Source organism: Rhinolophus sinicus, chromosome 14 (assembly GCF_057876585.1).
Source record: "Rhinolophus sinicus isolate RSI-liver-muscle chromosome 14, RSI-T2T, whole genome shotgun sequence".
NCBI classification, from domain to species: Eukaryota; Metazoa; Chordata; class Mammalia; order Chiroptera; family Rhinolophidae; genus Rhinolophus; species Rhinolophus sinicus.
The window spans coordinates 27,606,710-27,632,719 of NC_142514.1; the positions used below are offsets into that span (position 1 = coordinate 27,606,710).

At 50.8% G+C, this 26,010-nt stretch overlaps 2 protein-coding genes and 1 pseudogene across 5 annotated transcripts in view; 2 read left to right on the forward strand and 1 right to left on the reverse strand.

The window, feature by feature from the left end:
• The window catches only part of BMP8A (bone morphogenetic protein 8a), a 30,140-nt gene extending 23,138 nt beyond the window's left edge, over positions 1-7,002 (forward strand). Inside the window, exons 5-7 of the mRNA XM_074334464.2 lie at positions 628-707; positions 1,297-1,407; positions 5,467-7,002. Coding sequence (XP_074190565.1) covers positions 628-707; positions 1,297-1,407; positions 5,467-5,616 — 341 coding nt within the window. The 3' untranslated portion in view covers positions 5,617-7,002. The remainder of the gene's footprint in view (positions 1-627; positions 708-1,296; positions 1,408-5,466) is intronic.
• On the reverse strand, positions 1,698-25,858 carry LOC109438740 (peptidyl-prolyl cis-trans isomerase E-like). 4 transcript variants are annotated; one of them, XM_088791044.1, is made up of 7 exons: positions 25,427-25,858; positions 22,568-22,594; positions 19,408-19,508; positions 16,995-17,118; positions 14,943-15,128; positions 10,977-11,119; positions 1,698-3,278 (listed from the first exon to the last, which is right to left on the reverse strand). In XM_088791044.1, the coding sequence occupies exons 1-7, from the start codon at positions 25,485-25,487 to the stop codon at positions 3,111-3,113; spliced, it is 810 nt and encodes a 269-aa protein (XP_088647170.1). In that variant the 5' UTR covers positions 25,488-25,858; the 3' UTR covers positions 1,698-3,110. The 4 variants fall into 4 exon arrangements, with proteins under 4 accessions (XP_088647170.1, XP_088647171.1, XP_088647173.1 ...); XM_088791046.1 differs by lacking the exon at positions 1,698-3,278 and adding an exon at positions 7,682-10,768 and having other exon boundaries at positions 25,427-25,676; XM_088791045.1 differs by lacking the exon at positions 22,568-22,594 and having other exon boundaries at positions 25,427-25,857.
• Positions 20,258-21,069, forward strand: LOC109438744 (chromatin target of PRMT1 protein pseudogene; annotated as a pseudogene).
• Positions 25,859-26,010: the final 152 nt, after the last annotated feature.

The window sequence follows — 26,010 nt, forward strand, 5'->3', positions numbered from 1 at the left end:
CTCCCCTGGCTCACCAGGCCTTCCCTGGAATCTCTACCAGAATCCAGTGCCTCTTCCTCCAGGCAGCACCACCCCTGGTGGCCCTTGTTTCTTCCCCAGTTCCCCTGTGGGATGCACAGTGGTTTAGGTGAAGGTCTCCCGGCCAGTCTCAGCCCCCGGGGATCAGGGATGGTCCTTACCCCACTATGGGCCTTCCTTTCCTGCATGGGAGTCGGCCCTTTGGCTGACCTCAGTGTGAGCTACGTGACCTGTGGAATGGGTGTGGCAGGAGAGGTGAGGTGCCTCAGGAGGAAGGAGGAGGTGCCGCAGCCTAATGGCTGAGGGTCCCCAGGGCTGTTTATTGGAGCATTAGGAGGCCCACAGGTTGACAGTCAGGGGAGGATGAGCTGAGCGCGGGGTTACTCTGGAGCCATTGGGAGCGTCTGGAGCCATTGGAGGTTCTTGAGCAGGGTCATGGCACCAGCAGAGCTGCAGGGATGGGCTTTAGGAGACCAAGTGATTTAGTTTCCCATCATTCATTTATTCCATAAATGTGCCCATCAGGGCGTCCCCTGCCCTGGGAGTCCCCTGTGGTAGCTGCACAGAGCAGGACCCCAGAAAAGACCTTGCACCATCTGTCCCCTGCAGATAACGTCCACGGCTCCCACGGTCGGCAGGTTTGCCGTCGGCACGAGCTCTATGTCAGCTTCCAGGACCTCGGCTGGCTGGTAATTTCTACTCTTCTCCTTCTTTCTTAAATGACCATCCCCACCTGAAGATCGTAAGAGTATCTCTAGGAGGAGGCAGAATTATGGGGAATCCCATTTTCTCATGTATTGTTTCTTCTGTGTTTTCCAAGTTTTCTAAAGGGAGAATATGTTACTTTTATAGTGAGAAAGTGTTTTCTGATAAAAGCCATGAAAATGGAGACAATCTGAATCCTGAGCCATAAAATGTCAGAGCTCCAACAGGGAAATTGAGCCAGGGTGGCAGTGCCTCTGTGCCTTTGCTGTGACGACGGCAGCTACAGGAGACGGGGGTGGGGGTGGGGGACAGGCTGGGAGGACGTGCTGAGTGCTGGTGCAGGTGAAGGGGAAAGCTTGTTTCCAGTCCTGTCTGCTGAAGGGTCTTCAGGTGGATGTCAGGTGTCTGGGGGACGGCCCGCGAGGGGCCCGAGGGTGGTTTGATGGGGCCCTGAGGCTGAGGGAGGGTAAGGGGCAGCCCTGAGTCGTCCCGTGACAGGTGCTGGACAGGGGGAGCTTGGGAGGAGACACATGATGGGACTCGCCTTCTTCCGTTCTCCCCCTTCTCCCCCAGGACTGGGTCATTGCCCCCCAAGGCTACTCAGCCTATTACTGTGAGGGAGAGTGCTCCTTCCCACTGGACTCCTGCATGAACGCCACCAACCACGCCATCCTGCAGTCCCTGGTCAGTACCTCGCCGTCCTGCCTGGACCCTGGGGGGAGGGTGTGCTGAGGAGAGGGCCTCAGAAAGCCAGGAGGCGATGGGAGCACCTGCTTGGGTCCCGGGGAGCTTTCTCTGCATGGAGCCTTTGCTGCGTGCACGTGTGCTTACATCCCACACCTGTGTACAGGCTGGCCCCTGTGTGGTCACGCTGTGTGTGCAGACTCAGTGCTGGTGCACACACACGAGCACACACATGCGCGTGGGGACATGCAGGTATGTGTGGTGGGACCCAGGCTCATACAGGCAGCCCACTAGTGGTCACAAGCACACATATACAGAACAGGTGTGCATCCCACCTGGGCACCGGTGTGCTCTGAACACGTGTACTGTGCACACTGGTGTGTTTCACCTCCTGTGACACGTGCACATGGGTGAGAGACAGGTGTGTGTTCACCCACCGCATCATGGCGTGTGCAGGGCGAGTCACTCGTGTGCCCATGTGCCCATGTGCCGTGTGCTGGGGGGCTGTTCTGGGCTTGGGCTCCGCCTTCCGTTTACTCCCCGTTGGCTCTTTCTCCTGGTCCTCCCAGCTCTTGGTTTTCCACAGATGTTGTGCTTTTTGATGCCCTGGTGTCTGCGGTAACTTTAAATGAGGAAAAATGTGTCTGTGAGGAATATCGTTGCTGCTGCTTATTGCTCAGTGTTTAAATGTTTGCTGTGCTGAGACTTCTTTCTAGAATGTTTACCTAGACTCCCTAGTTCCTAGTATCCCCAGCCTTGTGTTTACCTCATAAGAAGTTGTCAAGGTGATGCCTTAGGGTGAGAGTAAATGTAACAAAAGAGGCTTCAACCCTGTAATACCTCCTTTCTCAATGTCAAGTGGGATTTGCTGGCCCCAAGGGGCTGCCTTCCTCGGAGAAGCCGAGGGCTGACAGGCTGCGTCCTCCAGCACGTGCGTCTCCCAGCACCCCCGAGAGGGATGCGGGGTGTCGACTGCACCTGCACCTCCAGGGCCGTCCCACCTCACCCCTGCCCCACCCGAGCCCACAGACCCCAGGATAGCTCCGCAGGAGCGAGCGCTCAGGCTGGGCTGGGTGCAGAAAGGCCGCGGCTGCGCTCTCAGGAAGGCTGTCAGTGAACTCAGGAGCCAAGGCCAGGCCAAGACGGTGGGTCCTGTGAGAAGGGAGGACGCGGCCTCAGCACGAGGAGGAGGTTCTTTCCAGGCGGAAGGATCCAGTGCGCAGGCCCCAGGACAGGAGCCGCTGGGAGGGCTCAGGGCCCACAAGGAGGTAGGGCTGGAGAGCAGCGAAAGAAGGCTAAGGGAGGTTACTCTGGGCGGGGCCGGGGCCACCAACATAGGCCTAGGGGTCCCTGGTAAGGTGGCAGGTGAGTGGATTGAATGCCAAGTAAAGTGAGAAGGCTTTGCAGGGTTTCAGCAAAGGAGTGTTATGATCTGACTCTCGAGAAGCATCACTCGGGCTGCGGTGAGAGGATGGGAGGCCGGACCATGGGTGGAAGGTGGAGGCCAGGAGAGTGAGGAGGCTGCTGCGGTCACCTGACAAGAGGACCCGGGTGGCTGCTGGGTGGCGAGCAGTGACTGAGGCCACAGGATGGTGGAGGCAGGGCCCCTGTCAGGAGCGACTGGAGGGAGGGCCAAGGGCAGGAACCAGGGGCCTCCAGGGAGGGCTGAGCGACCTGGTGGGTGCGGCCTGTGGGCTGAGGAATCAGTCATCTGCTTCTGCCACACGTTTGAGGCCTGATGTGACCCCATGTGGCCAAGTGGGAAGGTGGCGGGATCCCCGAGTCGACTTCAGAGGAGGCCAGGGTGAAGCTCTGAACTGGGAGACGTGGCCCGAGGCTGGTCTTCGGGTCTTGAGAACAGATGAGGTTCCCTGGGGACAAAGCAGGTACAGGATAGGAGAGGCCTGGGAAACAAGGGAGCCCTGGAGAGAATGGGGGAGTCGTTTGGGGGGCCTTGAGGCATTTGGGGGCCAAGAGAAGGAAGGTGTCCCTCCAGGCTTACCCTCCAGGTCGTTCTCCACGCAGTAGCTGGGTGGTCTCACAAAAGCACAGACCTGACCTCATCTCAGCTGAGAAACTTCCCTTCCTGCACCATTATCTCCAGGAGGCAGTCGGAGCCCTCAGCTGGGATGCGGGGCCCCTCATTAGCCGCCTTGCCGACCTCACCAACGTCCCCCCGCACCCATCCCCCTGCCTTCCTCTCCCTGCACACGCTCAGTGCCAGCACATGCCCTGGGTCTCCTGCCTCCCTGCCTTTGCACTTGCCATTCTACCTGGAGGGCTTCCCCCTCTACCCTGGGCCCAGCCAGCTCCTGCCTGCCCTACATGCCTCATCTGCGGGCCTTCCCTGCCAGGGGTGGTCACCAGCGCTCAATGCCCCACAGCGCTGAGGGCCCGCTGTGATTGTTGTGTCACTTCCAGGGGTCCCGGTTGTCTATTGGAGTGTTCCCCATGTCCCTTTCCTCCCCCCGAATATGGGAACAGGAACCATGTCTGGGACGTTTCTGTGCTCCCCGTCCTGGTGTGGCAAGCACAAGGCACGTGTCCGATACATTTGTGTTGGACATGAGAAAAGTAGCATTATACCCATTTGGCAGAGGAGAAAAGTGAGGCCCACAGGTGAGAGAAATGTACCTAAAGTAACAGAACCTTCATCTCCTAGTGGCTCAAAAGCAAATTCAATGGAATGGCACATTAGACTCCACAAATCAACCTGTTTGGTGCCAGATGGTATACAAGGCTGTTTCTCTTTCTGTCACTGATCTGATACAGCTCCGGTCTAGGGTGGAGTCGCAGAATGGCAGCACCTGTGTGGTACCTGATTTCTGTCTCCAATGTCCCAACTCAGGAAAGGCCCTCCCTGGTTTCCAGCCACTTAGAGCCCCATGGCTGGCGCACGAGCGTGGTGTCACCTGGTTTTTTTCACGTGGGTCTATGAATGCCAAGCCCAGACAGCACATGTGGAGTGCCAGTGGCCCCCACGTCCCATTCTGGCTGGACATCTTCAAAGAGGCCTCAGCTTCCTCAGCGGGTACAGAGGAGCCCTGGGCCTCGAGCCAGCCCAGTGCCCACTGACAGTCCTGGCAGGCTGGCTCAGACCTGGGGCTCCCAGGACAGGGCTGGGCATTGGGGAACGGGAGCCAGGCTGCCGAGCAGGGTCCCCCTGACAGCCTCATCCAGGTCCTGCTCAGCAGCCTCCATGAGGGCCGAGCAGGCCTGGGCCCTCGGAGTGGCCACGACGCAGGAGATGGAAGCAGGTTTCCTTTCCTGTCCTGCCCCCGACAGCTCGGGGCTGCCTTCATGGCCCATCCGTGTGGGGCCCGATGAGGAGTCCAGTGTAAACTCAGCTCATCCTGCCAAGCAAGTCTCAGGATGTTTGTCTGGAGGCCGAAATAGCTCCCTCAGTCAGGCTCTTCTTTGGTGGGTAAAGCTGTTTAGGAGGAGGGCGTGGGGCCACTACACCCAGGTCCAAGTCCTGCCACAGGCCCCAGGGCCCGTGTGCCCTCAGTTTCTTCATCTCCCAGAGTAATACTTAGCCTTAGAAGCTGTTAGGAGGGGTGAAAAGTGCTTTGAGAAACAATGGTGCAGAACACCCAGGGTGAACCTAGAATCCTCGGCTTCGCCGGTTGTCCCACGACTCTCAGCTCCCAGAGAGGAGGAGGAGAAAGAGCATGAACAGTGCAGGCAGACAAGACAGCGTCAGGGACGTTACAGAAGCACAGAGAAGAGGGAGGCGTGGAGGGGACCCCAGAGGGTCAGTGCTTCAGGGGCACCAGGCAGAGGGACCGGTCACCAGGCGCACCTTGTTTGGGGACCAGCAGGGTCTAAGGGGAGTGGACGTGGCAGGGAGCAGGTGGGTGCCCAGGTGGCGCTCTGAGAGCCTCGGGGGGAAGGGGTTAAGGAGGGCAGGGTTGGGCACATGTGCACGTGACGCCTTTCCTGGCTGGAGAATGGAGGCTCCAGGGGCAGGCAGGAGCGGGGGGCCGGGGCCGGGGCCGGGACGGAGGGTCCTGGGAGGCCAGCGTGCTCATGCCTCTGTCTGCCGCCCCTCCCTGGCAGGTGCACTTGATGAAGCCAGACGCAGTCCCCAAGGCGTGCTGTGCGCCCACCAAGCTGAGCGCCACCTCCGTGCTCTACTATGACAGCAGCAACAACGTCATCCTGCGCAAACACCGCAATATGGTGGTCAAGGCCTGCGGCTGCCACTGAGGCCCTGCCCTCGGGAGGCTGCAGCCTCCACCTGGCTCAGGCCCCTCTCCGGGGGCAGGAGACCTTCAAATGCCATCACAGTTCCGGCGCAGGTGCAGGGTGGGACCTCATCCCTCTGCCCATGTCCAGCTCGGTCTGGTCGTCTCCAGGCCCCTCTGCCCGTCCCCACACCCTGTAGAGCCGGAGGCACAAGCAGGCTTGGTGAGCGACGGCACTGTCTGCGGTCAGCACACAGGCCTATCTTAGGACCTGCCCTGGCCGTCCTGGCCCACACTGTGGCTGCCAGGGAATCATCTGAGTTGCACCTGGAGTGGAAGTGGGGCTGGTTGGGCTTTGCGTCACTCACCACAGGGTTTAGGTCGGGCATTTCCGGGGCATAAACATGTACATGCCCTCAGTACAGTGTATTACTGGGCTCCTAACTTGGCCCACTGCCAGTTAGCACATTAGAAAAACAACAAGCTGGATGCGCCTCTTGCCCTGGGCCTTCCCTTCTCCTGCCTGGGGAAGAGGTGTGACCCCCCGAGAAGCAGCGCCTTGAGGGCTTCCAGTTCCCTCGCCGCCTCCATGTGGGGCTCAGCACTGAGACAAAGGGAACTTGGCCAAAGCAAGGACAATTTGTGCAGTCAGTGGTCCTGGCAGACGCACAGATGCCACCACCGCCTATGCCCTTGCCCACAGCCATCAGCAATCAGCCGAGGCACTTTTTCCACGGAGTCTGAAGACACTCGACACAACACATTAGGCACCCACCAGCCATTCAGAGTTGAACTGGTTTCCTACTCCTGCCATGCTAAGGAGCAATCAATCCATTCCACCGTGTGTGGTGCCTGGGCCGCCTCTGGCCAGGCGTGGGGAGACGGTCAGTGTCTACTGGAGTCTAGGAGGTAAGAGCAGGCTGGTCACCCCGTGTGCCTGAGTCCTGTGCTGTTTTTTTTTTTTTTTTTTTTTGGTCGGGGGACCTCTGGGCCAAAGAAAAGGCCCCTGTCCCAGGGGAATGACAGGTGGTAATTAGGCTGAGCTGGGTGGGGAAGTTCCCAGAAACCACTGTTCTCCTTGGAGCAGCAGAAGCAGTTGGAGTGTTTATTTGATTTCTGACTTGCTAAGCCTATAATTTACCTGCTGGAGCAGACAGAGTCCAGCTGCCTGAACCCTGAAATACTGTGTCATTAATAGCAGGTCCTGGGCCTGCCCCAACCCACAGGCACAGCCCACAGAGGCAGAATGACCCATGTGCCCAAGGACACACATCCCTGGAATACACTGCACCCTGAGGACAGGTTCCCGGAGAGCAGGGGTGGAGGCTGGGGCCACGCTGCGGGTCAGCAGTCCCCCCACCTGGACCTGGGAGGGACTCTGGAAGCGAGTACAGAGGAAGGAAACCCCCCCCCCCCATGTACACAGGGGGCTGGTCCAGATTGGAAGGTACTGAGTTCCCCATTGGCCTGGGGCTTCAAGCTCAAGTTGGCAGAAATTGGACCAAGCACTGGCCAGGATGTCTGGAGACCTGCATTCCAGTTCCAACTCAGCCCTGCTTGTTGTCTGGACAAGTCCTCTTCCTGATTCAGACTTGAGTTTTCCATCTGTGACATGAGGACACAGGATTCTTCCGTCTCCAAAGGCCCTTCGAGCTAGAGAATCTTCCTGCCACCCTGACTCCTCTCTCTGAGTCAAGTGCCAGCTGCCATAGGACGTAAAGCCTGCCACGTCAGGACCTTATTTAACAGTTCTCTCCTCCCAGATCAGGGCAGTGGAGGCTTGGAAACTTCTGACAGATGTCAACGTTTGGTCTCGTCAAGGCCTAGCACGTAACCCAGCATGGTTTGGGGGCATCAGGAAAATGTGTGAAATGAATGTTTTAAAGATGTGGACCCCTCGCCCATCGGTGCGCTGACCAGGAACGCGAGGATCGTGACAGGACTTCCTTTTCATGCAGTAAAGCTGAAAATGCAGCGGTCACGGCCATCCTGAGCCTTCCAGCACCTTCGGCCATCCAGGCGGCCACCACAGGAAATCCAATAGAAAAGGCCTCAGAGAAGGGAGACCCTTATGGACACAAAGCCGATGAGGTGGCAGCGTTCCGCTACCAAGGCCATTTTATTTATCTGGGTGCCCCTGGCAGCCCAGGTTACATTCAAGGATGCATATTAGAAGCATAAATAAGGGCGGGAAACTCAGGCCCACTGACAGCAAAGTAAAACACTGACATGAAAGGAAGAAGCAAATGGCCCAGTCGGGGGCCATGCAGTGTGGGGCAAACTGCCCTGCCTGCCTCGCCCCCCACCCTCCCAGCACACATCTTCACAATCACACTCAGCTTTGGCCTTGATGCCAGCTCTTCAGGTAAGCCTCTATTTTTGTGTGTCTCTGTGTAGGGAAGTGGGTAACATGCTCCAAGAAATTCCCTACAATTTCACAGGAAAAGAGGCTGGGAACAGGAGAGAGCAGGTTTTGGAGTCAGCAGACCTGGCATCAAATCCTGGCTCTGCCTCGTTAATTTCAATAAGTTAGATAACCTCTGAGTTAAAGGTCCTTCCTCTGCAGAAAGGGGTACTGGTTCTGCCCTTGGAAGGCTGTGATGGGGCTCAGGCCTGTCCGCAGAGCACTGAGCACCATGTCTGAACATGTGTGTGGAGTGGAGCATCTGTTACTGGTCTGACCATAAAAGGATTTGCAAATGTGGGCCTCCTTGTGTGACTTCCTATTAAAACTTGCTCTTCCCAGAATGTGTTTGGGAGGTGCTGCTGTATTTATTTCAAAGCTATGCTTTTCCTAAGAAATCTAAACTTGGTCATTTCCTGGGATGAGGTGTGGCCTTGCAGCCTCCTGTGCCTGTGAACAGAGCCCTGGCTGGCAGTGACCTGCAGGGGCCCCCAGCCCCACCCCTCCCGCAGCCCTGCCAGAGTGCGGTGCCCACCTGCAGCCTCACAGGAAGCTAAAGGGACAAATTTTCTGGGGTTTCTCTTCTTACTGGGAAGCATTGAGCATTTGATTCTTTGTTAAGTTTTTCCTCACTTAAGAAAATATTACACGTATGCCAGGGAAATTGTTGAAAATAAAAAACAATACAAACATGCATAATCCCACCAGAGATAACCCATTGTTAATAATTCCTTCTAGTCTTTTCCTTGGCACATATGTAATTGTCTTCATACATAATATATGGATATTTTATAAAGTTAGGATTATATTCTGTGCACTGCTTGTTGATCTGATTTATTCAATTTGATACATTTTCAAAATTTCTATTATTAAATATTCTTTGAAAACCGTTTCTAATAGCATTCTGTGCCTTGCCTCTGCCTTAGTTTTTTCATTGCAAACCAGGTCTCACCATTCCTTCCCCGGAGGCCGGCATGGGGCCCCCATGACCCTCCCGTCGAGTACCGCCCAGCATCGGGAAGCAGCCGACACTTGCATGGTCACTGGGCTGCCATTAGCCCGGAATCCCTGGACCTGGCACCGCACCTCTGAGTCTCAGGTTACCACCCGTACAAGGGTCACGGGTGCACTCGGGGTAACTTCCGGGGAAGCCCTTGCACAGCACAGGGTGACCAATTGCCACACTGGTCCCCCACCCACTGGCCTCCTGGCCTGTCCACTGGTCCCACCTTCCCAGGGCAACCAGGGAAGCACAGTAAGTGACAAGGTCATGCCCATAACCTCTCCCCGTCTCACAGGGTGTGAGATCAGTCTGCTCCACGTCCCTGCGTGTCCTACCCAGAGTGGCCACACTGAGTACTTCACACACATCCTCGTCCCTCTTAGATGTCACACCAGTCCTGAATGACTGCCTTTCTCCTGGCCTCACTGCTGCCCATCCCAACAGCCGTGACTGACCACCCAGGAGAGGGACACCTAAGTTAAGGAGGGTCTAAGTGAGGGTCTCTGTTGGGAATACTGCCAGTAGTAAATCCTGGCCACAGGAGCGGGCCTCAGCCAACCGAAGGGGAGAAGCCCCACCTGAAGGCAGACCCAGGCTGGCTCAGGGTGCCAGAGGTAGAGCTAGCACCTATCCCTCTGCAGGAGCCGGCCTGGGGTCACTGGGGACACGGGCCAACAGGCTTCTCCCCTTTCCTCCAGGCTCAACCTGATCTTAACCCAAAAGAAGAGCCAGGCCAGCCCAGCAGTTTCGTTTCTGAGTGTCAAGATTTGATTCAGATAGAACTACTGGCAGGTGGCAGGAGAACAGGTGGCAGTCCTGAAGGAGGTTTCTGGTGACTGATGGTTTCTGGTGCTCAGCCCCAGCTCCTGAGAGATTCTGGGAGGTGGCCTGGCTGATTGAAAACTGGTACAGGGTGAGAGACCAGCCTAGCGCAGGCCATAAACTGGAGCCAGACTTTGATTTCCAGGTGGGACTGGGGTGAGGTAGGAACCACCTGTGGCTTGTTTCTTATGTGTCTCCAGGACTAAACACAGTGCCTGGCAAAAGCGCCCTGGGTACTTTACAGTAATACAATTCTATTAGTTCAATGAATGAAGGAGTGAATGGGCCGCTGAGACTGATTACTGGTGCCCATCAGACCCAAGACCAGCAGGTGTGAGGGCAGGAACAGAGTATGGCTAACCCAAATCGCCTGCCTTGTAGCAGGAGCGAGAGAGAGGACAGAGGCACTTTTGCACCTGCTCTAACCTCTACAGTGGTCAGGATATGCCCTCAGAGACAGCCTGGGGAGGACAGATGCAGCAGGGGAGGCACTCTGGTCTGTGCTAGCAGGACGACCCAGTTATAGCTGCAACCACCAAACATACCTAACCTGGCTGGCAGGCAGCAGCACAGGGACCAGGATTTATTTTACCAGAATAAACATTCAGGAGCCACAGTGGTGGCCCAGCAGAAGCCCTGGCAGCAAAGGCCTGGAAAGGTGGTGGGCAGGGTGGTGCCAGGGCTGGCTCCCAGGCCCACAGCCATGCTTGGGAAAGAGCCAGAGGAAGCCCAGGCTATGCCTGCAGAGGAGCTGCTCCAAGCTGACCCCGAGAAGGGCCACGGCACAGACCCCTGCTTCACGGGACATCCTTGGGTGCTGGTTCCCCGGGGCTCATGGCTCTGGGACACGCAGTGGCCATGTAGAGAAAGTGCCTCTTACACGTACTCCCCACAGTCAGCAATGATCACTTTCTGCTTTGGCTTCCCATCCTTGCTGCCCTGGGCCTTTGCAGGTGGAACAGAAGAGGAGAAACCGGGGGAGAGAGGGCGAAGGTTAAAGGCAGGCTCAGGGACACCCCCACACACCAGCCTGAGCAGAGGCAGCCTCCTCCTGGGAGCAGCTGGGGCCCCTCACTCCAGCTCTCCAGGCCACAGGGGGCCCGCTCCAGCTCTCCCATGGGGCTGTGCACCAAGAGCCCGGACGGCCACCTACCTCAATCTGTCGCAAGACATCCAGGCCTTCTGTGACCTCCCCAAATACCACATGCTCGCCATCCAGCCAATCCGTCTTGTCACACGTCAGGAAGAACTGGGAGCCATTGGTGTTTGGGCCGGAGTTGGCCATGGAGAGCAGGCCTGGGGGAGAGAAGGAGCACGTCAACTCCCTCCACCTGGCTCCTCCGGCCAGGCAGCCTCAGACCCAGGGATGTACTGACCACGCGGATGCCTTACCTTCCACTCAACTGACAGTCAGTGAAGCGGTAAGCAGGCTTGTTTCAGTCATTTTATACTGGTGTGTTCTGTCATTCGTTCAATAAATACTTATGGTCTACTTTGAAACCAGGCCCCTGTTGAGCCCTGGGGACCTTGGTCCCAGCTCTGGTGGAGCTCACAGCCTAGTGGAAAAGTCACTGAAAAGAAAATTGTGCTGTGACAACCGTGACATAGTGAAGCCCAGTGACACAGACATCTGTGCAGGGAATGGAAGCACACGAGGCAGTCACCTAACAGAATATGTGCGTGTATGTTTTATATGTGTGCTGGCACCACCGTCATGGAAGGCTTTCTGGTGGAGGTGACATCGGAATTTTGTCTAAAAGGCCCTGGTTTGGCGGGGCTGAGGGTGTGTAGCACGAAGAGCCACAGCTCGTCTGTGGTGGCCTCTGTACCGTGTGCTCCCTCTCGATGGGGACTGTGTCCCCTTCTCCTCTCAAAGCCAGAGTAGATCAGGGTCGGACACACATCAGAGCAGCCCTGGGAATATCTGTTTCAGATATTCAAATATTAATTGTGTTTATTATGTGTCAGACGTTGTTCCAGAATACAGTGGTGAAAAGAAAGCCTGGGTCTTGCCCTCATGAGGCTGACATTCTCAGAAGGAGAACAGAGAATAAATAAATAGGAAGGTAAATTTATCATTTCAGGTAAAACGTGTGTGACAAAAAAGAAGCTGAGTAAAAAGAAGAGCGAGATGGCAGGACAGCCCATTTTGGAGAGGGCGGTCAGGGCAGGTCTCTCGGGTAAGTGATGCGTGTGTGACACCTGCAGGAAGTGGGGGTGAACCCTGTGGAGACTGGAGGAAGAACGCTCCAGGAGAGGAAGCAGCAGTTGCCGAGGCCCCGAGGGGCGTGAGCTCGGGGTGTGTGAGAAATAGCAAGACTGCGGTGGGGACGCCGAGGGCAGAGCAGCTCGGTCTGCGAGCTCGGGGAGGTGCCAGGCCCCGGCTCACTCTGACCACCTCTCGAAGATTAGACTCCGAGGGGGAAGAGGCGAGAGCGGACATGGGTAGGTGAGCTCGCAGCACCCAGGTGGGTGTGGAGGGCAAGGGCGGCCGGACCAGGAGGAGATGTGAAGGTGGACCTGAGGTACGGGTGACGGAGGAGAGGGGTCACGGATGAGCCCTAAGTTTCTGACTAACCGGCTAGATGGGTGGTGGGGTCACGGGCTGAAACAGGGAAGAGGGGGAGGAAGAGTTTGGGGGAGAAGAACAAGAACTGTTCAGGTCTGTGAAGCCTGTGGGGTGTCCAGAGGGGAGACGACAGGGAGAGGTCGGCATGGAGTGGAGACGTAAAGTGGGCAGGATTAATTTACGGACAGGACTGAGAGCCCCGGGATTAGAAGTCTGCCTGTGGTTCTCAATGGGGTAACACTGCCCCCTCTAGGCTACTTGGAAACTTCAAGGTTTGTTTTCGGTCAGTAACACCGGGAGTGCTACTGGCAGTATCAGGAAGGGAGCTGGGAATCTAGATGTCCTGCAATGTCCCACCTAAAGAAGAATTTTTTTTTTAATTTTTATAAGAATTTATTTGAAAACATATACCAGAGATCAAGATCTCAAATGCTCCTGAAGAATTATTCTAAATCCTGTTAGACTTTATGTGTGGACAAAACATTCATGCACGTAGATGAGAAAAATCTGTTTATAGTGACCTGAGCCTGGAACCTAACTCCATTTTACATATAAACCAAAAAACTTATATTTTTGTATTAGATGTTTCCAGAAACAAATCTGCCATATAACTAAGGGAACACTTAGTTTCTTTTTGTTCCAAATTTTACGAAGAGATTTTCACTGTTTCAGAAAATCATGTTGATTTCATTGTTTCAGAAAATCACCTGTGACTCAGCCAACACATCTATGTGTGTAATAACTAGATTTGTTGAGGTGGTAGATGGGAGGGGGTTGGGGGCAGGGTGCAAAACGTGAAGGGATTAAGAAGTACAAATTGGTTGTTACAAAATAGTCATGGATTTAAAGTATAGAGAATATAGTCAATAATATGGTAATAACTATGTATAGTGCCAGGTGGGTACTCGACTAATTGGGGGGATCACTTCATAAATTATATAAATGTCTAACCACTATGCTGTAGACCTAAAATTAAAATAATACTGAGTATCAACTGTAATTGAAAAAATTGAAAAGGAGGAAAAGAAAAAAAAAACAGAAGAGGGAGGTGTCCTGCCAGCCAGTGAAGCAGGGATTCAACAAGAGTGTGATTCACCAAAAAAAAAAAAAAAAAAAGCGCTTCACAGTATCAAATGCTGCTGAGAGGTGGAAAACGAGGGCTGAGGTTTGACTGCTGGCAAGAGGAAACAAACAGGCAATGAGTCTAGAAAACTCTTTTAAGAAGTTTTGCTAAAAAGGATTGGAGTGGTAGCTACAGGGGGAACCTGGGGTCAAGGAAACGCTACTTTAGTTTTTCAAGGCTGGCGGTGCTGCAGCCTGCTTGTCCGCTGATGGCAGCAGGACTCAGTGCAGAAGGGGAGATGGAGGGGATGGAGCCAGAGTTCGAGTGGCGCCTACAGAAAGAGCCTCAGCAGGAAGCAGATCAGGCGGTGAGCACGACCCAGGCACAGTAGCAGAGGTGGCTTCTGTGGGAGGACAAAGTGATTCTCTTCTGCTTCTATTGCTCAGTGAAATACAAAGCATGATTACCAGCTGAGGGGAAGCGGACAGTAGCACCACTGGAGCCAAGAAAAGGAGTGTTTTCTTCTCAGACGTGGATGAGAACCAACTAGCAAGCTGGGCAGACTGCGAAGCTGCACTCAGGCGCCCTGGAGACGTGCACTCCTCAACTCAAAGGGGACCAGTCAGCACATGCGTGTGCTTTTCTTCCGCAGACAGTTTTGCACCAGGAGAGGAGGCGAGAGAAAGGCAGTGGGGCTGGAGGCAAGAGCGAGGGAAGCACGTCCCGGGATGAGCTGTGGGACGTGAGCAAGGCAAAGGGGAGAGTGTGGACGTGGGTGCGGGGGATGGGCACTGTGTGAGTAAGTGTATGATTCCTCCAACTATAAAAACCTCAGACAGGACATTACGGTGACCATAACAGAATCCGAGCACGCACTGTACATTACAGTATTGTATCACTGATCATTTTCTGAGTTTCATAACTATACTGGGGCAATATGAAAAATGCCCTTGTTCTTAGGAAACAACACACTGAGGTATTTAGTGGCGAAGGTACGCTAGGCCTCCAGGTTGCTCTCAAATGACTCCCCCCAAAATAAACGCTGTCTATAAATATAAATAGAATAAATGGGGAAAGATGGTCACCAATGCAAACAACCGGTGAATCTGGGTAAAGGGCCCATGAAGGCTTATGAGAGCTCCTTGTTCTGTTCTTGTAACTTTTCTGTCAGCTGAAAATTACATAAAATAATTACAAAAACAGTAACACATCACTGTAGCAGCAGAACCAGGCTACTATGCCTCTTCCTCTTAAAAGGAGGCAAACATGAACTTGAGTAAGCCCCCTGACCGCCCCCCCAAAAAAAAAACCCTTGAGAAGAGAAGCCTAAAGCTCTAGCCAGGCTGAACGCGGCTCCTCTGTGCACCAGCTGGGTCTCCTCCAGACCGCCGACCCCTCAGCCAGAACCACCGCCTGTCACTCCATCCTGCACAGCCATCCTGCCCCGGCCCAGCCCCATTCATCACCACCCACCGATCAGGTCCCACCTGGTCCCGTGTGTTTGAGGATAAAGTTCTCGTCATCAAACTTCTTTCTGTAGATGGACTTGCCCCCGGTGCCGTTGTGGTTTGTGAAATCCCCGCCCTGGCACATGAACTGGGGAATCACGCGGTGGAAGCTGCTCCCCTTGAAGCCAAAGCCCTTCTCGTGGGTGCACAGGCACCGGAAATTCTCTGGGGTTGAGAGAGGACAAGTGCTGAGGTTAGAAAATATCTGACTGAATAGTGAAAACTCCAGCTCTCAGAATCTAAAAAAGTACATATTATGTTTATTTGAATGAAACATTTAAGTGTGGTACTGGCACACAAATAGACTGAACAGACCCGGGAACAGAACAGACAGTCCAGAAGCAGACCCAGGTAAATGTGGAAATTCACTATTTCATAAAAGTTGCCATCTTACCATGGGGGCAAAGAGGGATGTTTTACAAGTTGGAGTGGGAACAACTGAATAAACATTTGAAAAAGGTGAAATTGCACCCATACCTCACCCCATTGCAAGAATAAACTCCAAATGGATCAGATATCTAAATGTAAAGAAAAAAATTACGAGTATGAGTTGCTCCTGAGATCACGCCCCAATAAACTTCCTTCATGCAAATCCCCATGAACCTGTTTCCCAGAAAAACTGACGTAAAATAGCCAAAAACGGAAGGGGAAAAAAAATCAAGTAGCAGTAATATGAATATATTTTTCAGAGATATAGCAATAGAAGTCAAAATAATCACCTAAAAGAAATGAATCTTGTCTCTGGCAGGGCAGAAAAATTATGGTGTTGGGGGGTGGGGGCAGGAGAATGTCATACTTTATAACAAACTTGATAGAATGATTTTCTTTAAACTATATGCAATTATGACTTTAATAAACCTTTTTTTAAAGCTAGATTGAAACATAAAAAGGATTATGGGTAAAAAGGGCCATTATGAATATTTAAGAAAATATGAAACACACAACTGTCAATATTAGTTACCGGTGGAAGATGGGCTTTAGCTAATGAGGGGGAGAAAATTTAGCTTTTAATTTACAACCTTAAAAATAATAATTTTCCAGGGAAAAAAACCTGGCAGAGATCTCCTTAACCAAATGATCAAACTTAACATCACAAATACTGCAACTGACATCAGGTGCTTCCTTATATACGCTAACAAGGAAACATTCTTCTGTGGTACTCCTGCCAAAATGCATAACCTAAATCCAATCATGAGGAAGAGCCAGGCAAAGACAAATTGAGAAACAATCTTAAAACCACTGGCCTGTACACCTGACACTAATAATAAAAAAAACAAAACTAAACAAAAAACCACTGGTCTGTCCTCTTCAAAAACGTCAAGACCAAGAAAGACAATGAAAAGCTAGAGACTGAACAGATTCGACCCCAGTACAGTGTGTGAATCTTTGTCAGGGAAGAAAAATTGCTAAAATTACTATAAAGGACAATATTGGGAAAAGTGATGAAATTTGAATATGACCCAAAGACCAGTTAATACTGTTGTATTGAAGTTAAATTTGCTGATTTTGATAGTTGTACTGTGGTCATGTAAGGGAATATTGTTGTTCTCAGAAAATACATACTGAAGTATTTAGGCATCAAAGGACATAATGTCTCCAAATTCTTATCATTCGGTATAGGTAGGAAAACAATACGTATATAAATAAAGTATAGGGGGTAAAAAGTAAGTCAATAAAACAGATCAAGGACATAGGAGCATGCCTTGTGCTCTTATAGAATTCTTATTCTATATATCTGTAAGTTTGGAAATACATCAAAACAAAATTACCAAACAATAAATAAATAAATCAAACCAGAGGGTAATAAAAACAACTTACAACTTTGAACTGCTTTTTCTGTCTAATGGTTCTAAGCCTTTATCGAGCTTCAAAAATGCCTGCTTTGCTTTGTTTGTTACTAGAAGCTGGGATCCAAGATGCCCCAGATGGACTCAGTAGAAATGGTGTCAAAGACCCAGGATACGAGGCAGCTTCCTTCCCTGCTTGCTCAGCCACCAGCTTCCTGGCCATCCCGAGCCAAGTCCTGCTCACCTGCTGTCATGGGGACGACATCTGAACGCGGAAGCATCTGGATGCGGCCGGCTGGCTTGTTCCCAATCTTGATGTCCATGTACACCTGAGGATTTGACCGGGCCTTCTTTGCAGTGGGCTCTCCCTAGGCGCAGAAGAAATCATTACGTTAGAGTGAACTCCTTGACTCCCCAGGTAGGAGAGCGAAGATTCTTCGGAATACACGCCCAGAAGCCAACTGCAGTGAGCAGGCTGGAGCAAGGTGCTGACAGGGAAAGCCCTGGGCCTGATGGGGCTGCAGCAGGGAGAGGCCATGGCCACAGCGCCCAGCTGGACGTGTAGTGACAGGAGACTCAGCGCTACCTAACTGGAGCCGCACCCCCCAGGCATGTAACGTCAGCACACCCACCCTCACACATCGCTGGCTTCACCCCCCCTGCAGGCACAGGAGGACACTGTCCTGGCCCACAGTACACTCTGAACGTCTCCAAACCCCAGCTCGAGCCCAATCACGTTCCTCCAGTTAAACTGACCCATTTACGCGACATCACCTCCTTCTGTGCTTAGCCCTGCATAGCCATAGGCCGGCTGCAATGGAAGCAAGGAGGGCAGCCCTCTGGCGCGGGCCTAGGTGCTCAGAAGACAATGGAGGAGGTTGGGCCTTGCTTTGTGCTCTGACTGGACAAGGCTGAGTAGATAAATAAAACATTCAATACAAACCCTCCTTTGTGTTTGATACAGAAAATTCTACTGTCTCTGACCTCTTGGTAGTGTGGTTAGGTCAACTTATAGGTACTGAACTCACAGGCCAAACACTGGGGTTATTAAGTAACAAGCTATGGTCCCTGCCCGTGAGGAATTGGCCGTCCAGTGGGGGAGGGACGGCCATGACCGTGAGAGGCACACGCGTCCTAGAGCCTTACAGCCCTAGTGCACATCTCAGCCCCATCACTTATGGGCATGTAATGTCCAACCAGTTATCTGACCTCACTGTGCCCCCATTTTGTCACCTAGAATTGGGAACAATAATAGTACTTATCTCAAAGAATTGTCAATAGGAAATATTTGGAAAACACTGAGAACAATGCCCGGCATAGAGTAAACAATATTTAAACTTTTATTAAACAAGTAATGTCAAAACAATGCAGTAAATGCTAGGATAGAGGGTGCCCCGGAAGCTCAGAGGTCGCGGAAGCCCAGAAGGGACATTATCTCACTCAACTGGAGGATTCTGAAAAGTTTCCTGGAGAAAGTAACAACTGAGATCAGCTATGAAAGGCGACCAGGAGTTAGCCAGACAAAACAGCTGGAAAGGGCATTTCAGTCAAGCATCTACTTATGCAAAAACACAGAGATTTATAGGTAACTACAAACTCTTATTTCCTAGAATATGAAACGGGGATACGAACCCCTTCTATCCGTGTGATGGAGCCTGGACTCAATCCTATAGGTGAGGGGACCCTCAAATGCTTGAGAGTGATACCACGGGGTCTGTATTTAGAAACCTCCTAGCTGCTCAGTATAGGAAGACAAGGCCCGGGCAGAGAGACCACTTACGAAGCTACTGTCATTATTCACAGGAGAGAGGCGAGAGACTAAGCCGAGAACATGCAGCAGGACAAACAGGAGAGGAGCGATTCGGGAGACTTACAAGATAAAAGGAGCAGGCTACGGCAATGCATTAGCTGTGAATTATAATGAGGGGTCTAAGATGACGCTGAGCTTCCTCGTTTGGGTGACTACGTGGAAGAAAGCAAAATTAACTAGGATCGAGCATGGGGAAGACCAGAGTGAAAGGAGAGAGGAAACCCACTTCGGACATGCTTTGCTTCTTTATGAGGTCCATGAGACAATCAGGCAGAAATATGTGAAACTCGGGAAGGAGAGAGGTCAGGGTTAGGACTCGAGAACAGGAAATCACCAGAACGGGTAGTAGCTGTGATAACTGCAGATGGGACAGAAGTGTGTGAAACTGCACAAGGACAGTGTGGCAAGAGTTGCTGAGAGCTGAGGAAAGACTTCAGGGAAACACTAATGTTCAAAGGGTGGAGAGAAGAGGAGCCCCTGAATTATCTTGAGAAGCAATGGTGAGTCTGGTGTTATCAACAAGCAGAAGAACCTGCTACAGACTGAGGGGAGGGGCCTCCTGGAATCAGGGCAGGAACAGGCAGACAGTGAGCTTGGTGCCAAAATCTTCAGTGAGGGAGCGCGAAAGGTGAGAAGGGTGACGGATGCCAGGAACAAGGGACACCACTGTCCTTTGTCATCTCAGACCCCCCTTGTGCCACAGCAATCACAAATTGCAAAGCTCACCTAGAGCCCTACAAGGAGAAACCCACAGCTTCTCCATTAGTTCACCCAACACCAGCCGCATCACAAGCTTCCTGGGTGCCAGCACCAGCCTCTGCTCTGGAAGCACAGCCTTCGATCTCACCTCCTGCGTGTCCGCTTTGGGAGGCTCCGATCCTTCTTCCTCTTCATTCTCTTCCAGAGTCTTCCCAGGAAACTTCTTCAGCCAGTCATCATTGGACCAAACTGAAGGGATAGAATCAAAGGAAATGTTCATTGATTCAAGCTATCCACCAACTGCTAATGAGCTGCTTTGGTCGGCAAAGCAGACATGGCTCTCACAGGCTGAAGTTCCCTCTTGGGAGCTGCCAGGGCAAGGAAAGTTGTCACTGGGAAACGTCCAGCCTTCAGGTCCAGTTCTAAGCAGAGGCAGATGAGAAGAAGTGACTAAGCCGAGCCAAAAGGGAAGGCCCAGGCCTTGTCAAGGCAGGAAGAGCACGGCCTACGTCTATGTCCAAAACTAAGACTTACAGGGACAATGCCTCTAGCTACGCCGAGAATCTCAAACTCTTTACTTCCCTGGAGATGCCACATTCTCTCCCCTATAAACCACTCTACTTATGTATATACCACCACCATAGCAGGAAGTAAAACAGGGATAAAAACGCAAGAGGCCCAAGTTAAGGACGTGATGGGGAATCCGTGGTTGCCCCCACTCGCCTGGTCTGGAAGACCTTCCTTAATTTGGTTTGGCCAAACTGACATGAACTGTCCGTCCAAAGAATTCAGATTCATTCTGAGATTTCAATACAACTCAGCTGCTCAAACCTTGTTCGGTTAAAAGAATACCTGACAGCCTTCCACTTCTGAAGAAGTCCGAGGCTTGTTCATGATTAATGTTAAGCTGAGTCTGCACCACTGCCCCCTCCCCCCCAGCCCCTTAACGGCAAGCTGAGCACAAAGCTAACCATAAAAAGCCCCTGAGCCACCACACAATGCAGCAACAGCTAGCCAGTGCCAGAAACAGAAGACTGGCCCAGCAGATGGAGAAGACACCGTCCTGGCAGCATTAAAGCTTAAGTAGGGTTTAGAGCAGCACCTGGGTAAGAGTAACATCCAGACATGCTCAGGCTGGCCTATAAGGGCTCTGGCCAGGGGAGCCATTGGAGGACGAGGCCTGCCCAGAGGATGTGGGGCATGTGCCATGAGAACCCTACTTAGGGGATGTTGCTTCAAGGTCAAAACCTGCTCTGCGGTGGACGAGCAGTAGCTCCCCGAATGGGCTTTAAGAGAGGTGGTGGTCGATGTCATGGAGGTCCTGGAGAAGGGGCCTAGGGCATGGAGCTATGGGTCGTGGTGGAATCAGGTGTAGAGGTTGGGGAAGAGAGGGCTTTGGAGGCAGAGGCCCAGGCTGTGGACGAGGGAGAGGTGTCCTTCCTCCCCCTGTACTGACCAAGCAGCAGCTGGACAACCAATGGGATGCATACATGTCCAAAACCTAAGGACACCTGGATGCCGAGTTGGATGCCTACATAGCACAACCGATCCTGAAACCAGCGATTGAAGCCTGTGGGCTCTCCTGTGAGAGACCAGTTAGTTATCACATCTGTAAATAACCTTGAGCTAACAAGATGAGAAGAAACCTGATTGACGCTGGAAGGACATATCACAATGAGTATGTCAGCCCTGTGGCCACCGTCTTCCCACCTCTGCCTCCCCTCACCTGTCCTATGCTCTGTACCCCCTGAAAAATTCCAGAAAGAGCCCATCAATGTGCCTCCCTAATGCCTAGGTTTCTGATACAGGTCTGTTTCTACATTACTTTAGCCTCTTAGAAGTGTTTAAAAAATCTGGAGTTCAAATTCTGCCACGTTGATAATAAATTAGCAACAGGGCCACATAATAGGTTACACATGGTAGCAGCTCTGATTTGATTCAAGTTGCTGCCATGTACATTGACACCACGTGTGCTGGGTTGGGTATGTGCACACTTTCTACCCTGGAATGAGATTTATAAACTTTGCTCTTGGCTTTGCATCATATCCAAAGGGGTTCTACTACTGGGTTGGCTTATACCTGCAATAGCGAGGGAAAAGCCATTTGGTTAAGCAGATGCTTCAAAAGGGCAAGTCTTGGGAGAATGATGGCAGACACCTGCTGGGGAGGGGCGAGAAGATACTAATGCTGAATACTATTATCCTTATGTTTATCCCAAACTAATCTTGGGCTTCTCCATACACTGAATTTGTTTGACCCTCTTATTTCCCTTGAAAGTTTAATTAAGTTCAACCATATTCTGTTAACTCTTCCACTTTCAGTGGAGTCTTGTACTTCTGCTGGTTTATTATAACGAGAATACAAAAACAAATGTGCAGAATTTTCAGAGTGACACAGTGTGAGAAAGACTTGCCTGGCCATTGCTGGCTTGAAGATGAAAGGGGCCAAAAAAAAGAAAGGGGCCAAGAGCCAAGGAATGTGGTCAATCCCTAGAAGCTGGACAAGGCAAAGAATAGACCCTCCCTGAGAGCCTCCAGAAGGAAAGCAGCCCTGCCCACACCTAGATTTCAGCTCAGTGAGACCCATTTTGGACTTCTGATGTCTAGAACTGTAAGACAGCACATTTGTATTGTGTAAGCCACCAAATTTGTGATTTGTTACAGCAGCAATAAGAATCCAAATAATTTTCTTTTGAAGCACCCAACCTGTCATAATCCTTATAGGTTTTCTCTTCCTCGGTTGTTAATGGATTTAACTTTCCAAGAGCATCATTTTTGCTGGCTCAAAAGAACCTCACGTTTTTTACTAAAACCAATAGCAGTTTTCCATAATCACTTTCAGACACTTCATGAAACTCTGCGTCTTATGCAAGATTCACAATTTCACCTTGCAATTAATTTACACTCTATTTGCAGTATACTGCCCTAAAGGTCAACACACTTTCTGAAAAGGGCTAGACAGTAAATATTTTAAGCTTTGCAGGCCACAAAAACAGGCTGCCGGATGGATTTCGCTCATAGACTGTAGTTTCCTGACCTCTGTTATAGATACAAAACAATCAGGGAGAGACTGGCCAACAGAGATGGTTGGTATTTATGCAAATATTAAATGGGGAGGATGTCTGAATAAGAATTAATCTTGTAAGTAGCCGGTTCATAGCAAATACTTTCATATAATGACAACTGTCTCTTCCTATAGAACTCTGAAACTGTGGAAACTGGAAACACAGTACATGCATGAGGGGCCTATGCAGTGTAAAGTAGCACCAAATATGAGCTTCAGGAGAAAGCAAGGATTCTCGGCCGTACCATGTTGTTGATAGCTGCTGCAACATCCTGCCAAAAGAAAACAAGGGAAAAGTTCATGTCTGCAGTTCGATGCTTCTTGTAGTTGGCACTTAAAAACTCAGTAGCGTAAGCACAGGAAAAAAAAAAACCATTTTCCCTTCCTTCCTGTAAAGTATGTACATATTTTACAAGAACATGTACTAACTGTTTGTTAGAGCTGGTGATGTACGGACGTGTGCCCAGGTTACAGAGACAGAGAATACACATAGGAAACAGGAAAGCAGCAATGCCATGTCAGAAGGCTCGGGGTTCTGCAGGAGCTGTCTTCCACATTTGGACTTCCTGAGGGGAACTCTGAGCTAGGATCAGTGGGCCTTCATTCAGAATTTCCTGTCTCTTGGCAATGGTCACCACCAAACCATGGCAGAGGGTTGAAAAGTACCCCCGAAATTTCATGTCTACCCAGAACGTGACCCTATTTCTAAATAGGGTCTTTGTAGATACGTTAAAATGAGGTCATACTGGATTAGGGTGGGCCCTAATCCAATGAGTGGTGTCCTTTTAAGAAGGGAAGACACACAGACAAACACAGGGATGAAGGCCATGTGAAAATAGGGACAGAGATTGGAGTGATGCAGTTACAAGCCAAGGAATGCCAAGGATTGACAGCAGCCACCAGAAACCAGGAAGGAAAGAAGTCTTTCTAGAGCCCTCAGACGGAGCATGGTTCTGTCGACACCTTGATTTCAGACTTCAATCCTCCAGAGTTGTGAGAATAAATTTGTTGTTTTAAGCCACCCAAATGGAGAGTGGCACCTTTTGTAACCAATGACCACAGCAACACTTACTAGTCAAATACTAAACAGGGAAAATTTCTTATCTCTGCCAACAAATTCAACAAAAGCAAATCCTCAGTGCTTTTCTGCAAGTACAGAAATGGGTAGTTAATATGTGGGCAATAGGAGGAAATATGCCATATCCAGATGTCATTTAAAAAGTGAAAAACCTAATTTTCAGATTTTTCTTAGTTAATAAGGCTTCCAGAAATACTAAAGTCATTTTGCTTGAAGTCAATACAGCTAAATAGTGACTAAATTTTTAACCTTGTAGTATCCAATTCTACAACTATAGAATTTAAGCCTTAAGTTACTTTCCAAGCATTTTGATAACCTTCGTTTACTTGCAGAAAATAAAGAAGTTGATCTACCAATTATTCATTTCAATTAAGTATTAACTACATACAGAGCACTGACCTCACTACTGAGACAGGTGACTACTAGAGAAGGGAGCACGGTGCCTATCCTCAGGGAAAAATGAATTTGGTTTCCACCAATTATTGCAAGAGCAACAGGAGTTACTAATTTATAGAACTCGGGTAGAATGGCCCCCAAAAGCCAGTCTTACTGTTTTATTTAAGAACTGAAGAACGTAAGGTTCAGAATTTTAAGTCTCAAACACAAAGTTAGTGGTAGAGTTGGGTCTAAAACTCCTATCTTAAAAAAATAACAACCAAGGGTCAACTAGAAATGTGCACTGAACTGTGATACCTACTGAAGGAAAACTCACCCAGGTGAGCAAAGGCCAAGGTTCCACTGTTGAGGCTGAGCTTCCCTGCTGCCCTCTGCTATTGAAAAGCACAGAAGCCAAGAAGGGAGGTCTGGTCAGCAGATATGGTAGGGGACAGCTCACAGCAGGTGGTGGGCAACAACGCCCAGACCTATCAAGAGTTTTCTAAGACTATCTTCTTACTAATTCTTACTATGCAGTTTATATATATATACTTTTCTAAAAGATTTTATTGGGGAAGGGGAACAGAACTATTGGAGAACAGTGTGTACTTCCAGGACTTCTTTTTTTTTTCCAAGTCAAGTTGTTGTCCTTTCAATCTTTGTTGTGGAGGGTGCCGTTCAGCCTCAAGTTGTTGTCCTTTCAGTCTTACTTGTGGAGGGTGCAGCTCAGCTCCAGGTCCAGTTGCCATTGCTAGTTGCAGGGGGCACAGCCCGCCATCCCTTGCGGGAGTCGAACCGGCACCCTTGTGGTTGAGAGGACGCGCTCCAACCAACTGAGCCATCCGGGAGGCAGCTCAGCTCAAGGTGCCGCGTTCAATCTTAGTTGCAAGAGGCAGAGCCCACCATCCCTTGCGGGACTCAAGGATTGAACTGGCAACCTTGTGGGTGAGAGCCCATTGGCCCATGTGGGAATCGAACTGGCAGCCTTTGGAGTTAGGAGCATGGAGCTCTAACCGCCTGAGCCACTGGCCTGGCCCCAGTTTATATATTAAATGATCAGAAATCAAAGCCCCAGAATGGTTCAACTGTGGAGAAAGCCTTTTCTCAAATCTAACAAGCTGTCAATCTCTGTCAATTTCAGCTCAAAGCCATACCACCATCCTGACCTTGTTGCCCTCAGAACATTCCTTTTCCACAACCAAGGTCTCAGTGATGTTGACCTACAGAGCCATCCTCCTGAACTTCATTACATACCAAACACACACACCATGTTTCCCTGAAAATAAGCCCCAGTTAAGATCGTCAGCCAGACGGACGCATTTAGTATGTTATGACGATGTTCCAGAAGATGACATGACTGTATTAGAAAAAATGTAGATTGTTGTACGTGAAAAAAATAAGACATCCCCTGAAAATAAGCCCTACCATGTTTCCCCGAAAATAAGACCAGGTCTTCTATTAAAGTTTGCTCCAAAAGACGCATTAGGGCTTGTGTTCAGGGGATGTCATCTGAAAAAGCATGCTAGGGCTTATTTTCCAGTTAGCTCTTATTTTCAGGGAAACACGGTAGAATGCACATGACTTACTGTTTTTTTCTCGAGCTCTTTCCCTGGCATTAGGAATCTGGACATGAGAGACACTGAGCACTCACCTGTTTCCCAATCCAGAGGAATCTGAGTATCTGATGTCTCCAAGAGGAACACAAGCAGCATGAAGAACTGTCGTCCACTTCCTCTGCCAGCAGACCTGCAAAGACACCAAGCACCTTCTGAACTAACGTCTTCCACACTCTGGGTACCGCTGCTGCAACAATGTGTTAGCAAGACAGCCACAGGAACAGCAGGCGTCCCTACAGTCTCTTGTGTACAGAATGACTTCTCCCCGTCCACCTTCAGACCCACCCCCAGCCCCTGGTTACTATAACAGCTTTCTAAATGGGCTCACCACCTCCAGGTTCTCTCCTCTATACAGCCACTAGAATGATTCCAAGTACAAATCTGATTACATCACTGCCCTGCTTAATACTCCCCAGAAGTTCACCAATGCCCACACATTCCTTAGCATGGCACGTAAGTCCTTCATAACCTGAACCCTGCCCACCTCCCCAGCCTCTTTCCCCCCCATTTCCCCAGTGCATACTATTTGCCCAAATGCTAGGTTACTTCACCCCTCTGGGTTTTTGCTCTTGTTGCGCTCCATTCAGGCAAAAGCCTTGCTCCCACCTTGAAGTCCTAT

Bases quoted from the DNA above. Each gene is read 5' to 3' on its own strand.
- LOC109438740 (XM_088791044.1), bottom strand. From the start codon at position 25,487: ATGCTGCTTGTGTTCCTCTTGGAGACATCAGATACTCAGATTCCTCTG. The intron at 11,120-14,942 runs GTGGGACCTGAT...TCTCTCCCCCAG, and splicing joins CCTCAAACACACGGGACCAG to GCCTGCTCTCCATGGCCAAC. The intron at 3,279-10,976 runs GTAGGTGGCCGT...CTTTGTCCCCAG, and splicing joins ATGTCTTGCGACAGATTGAG to GGAACCTCATCTGTTCTCAA.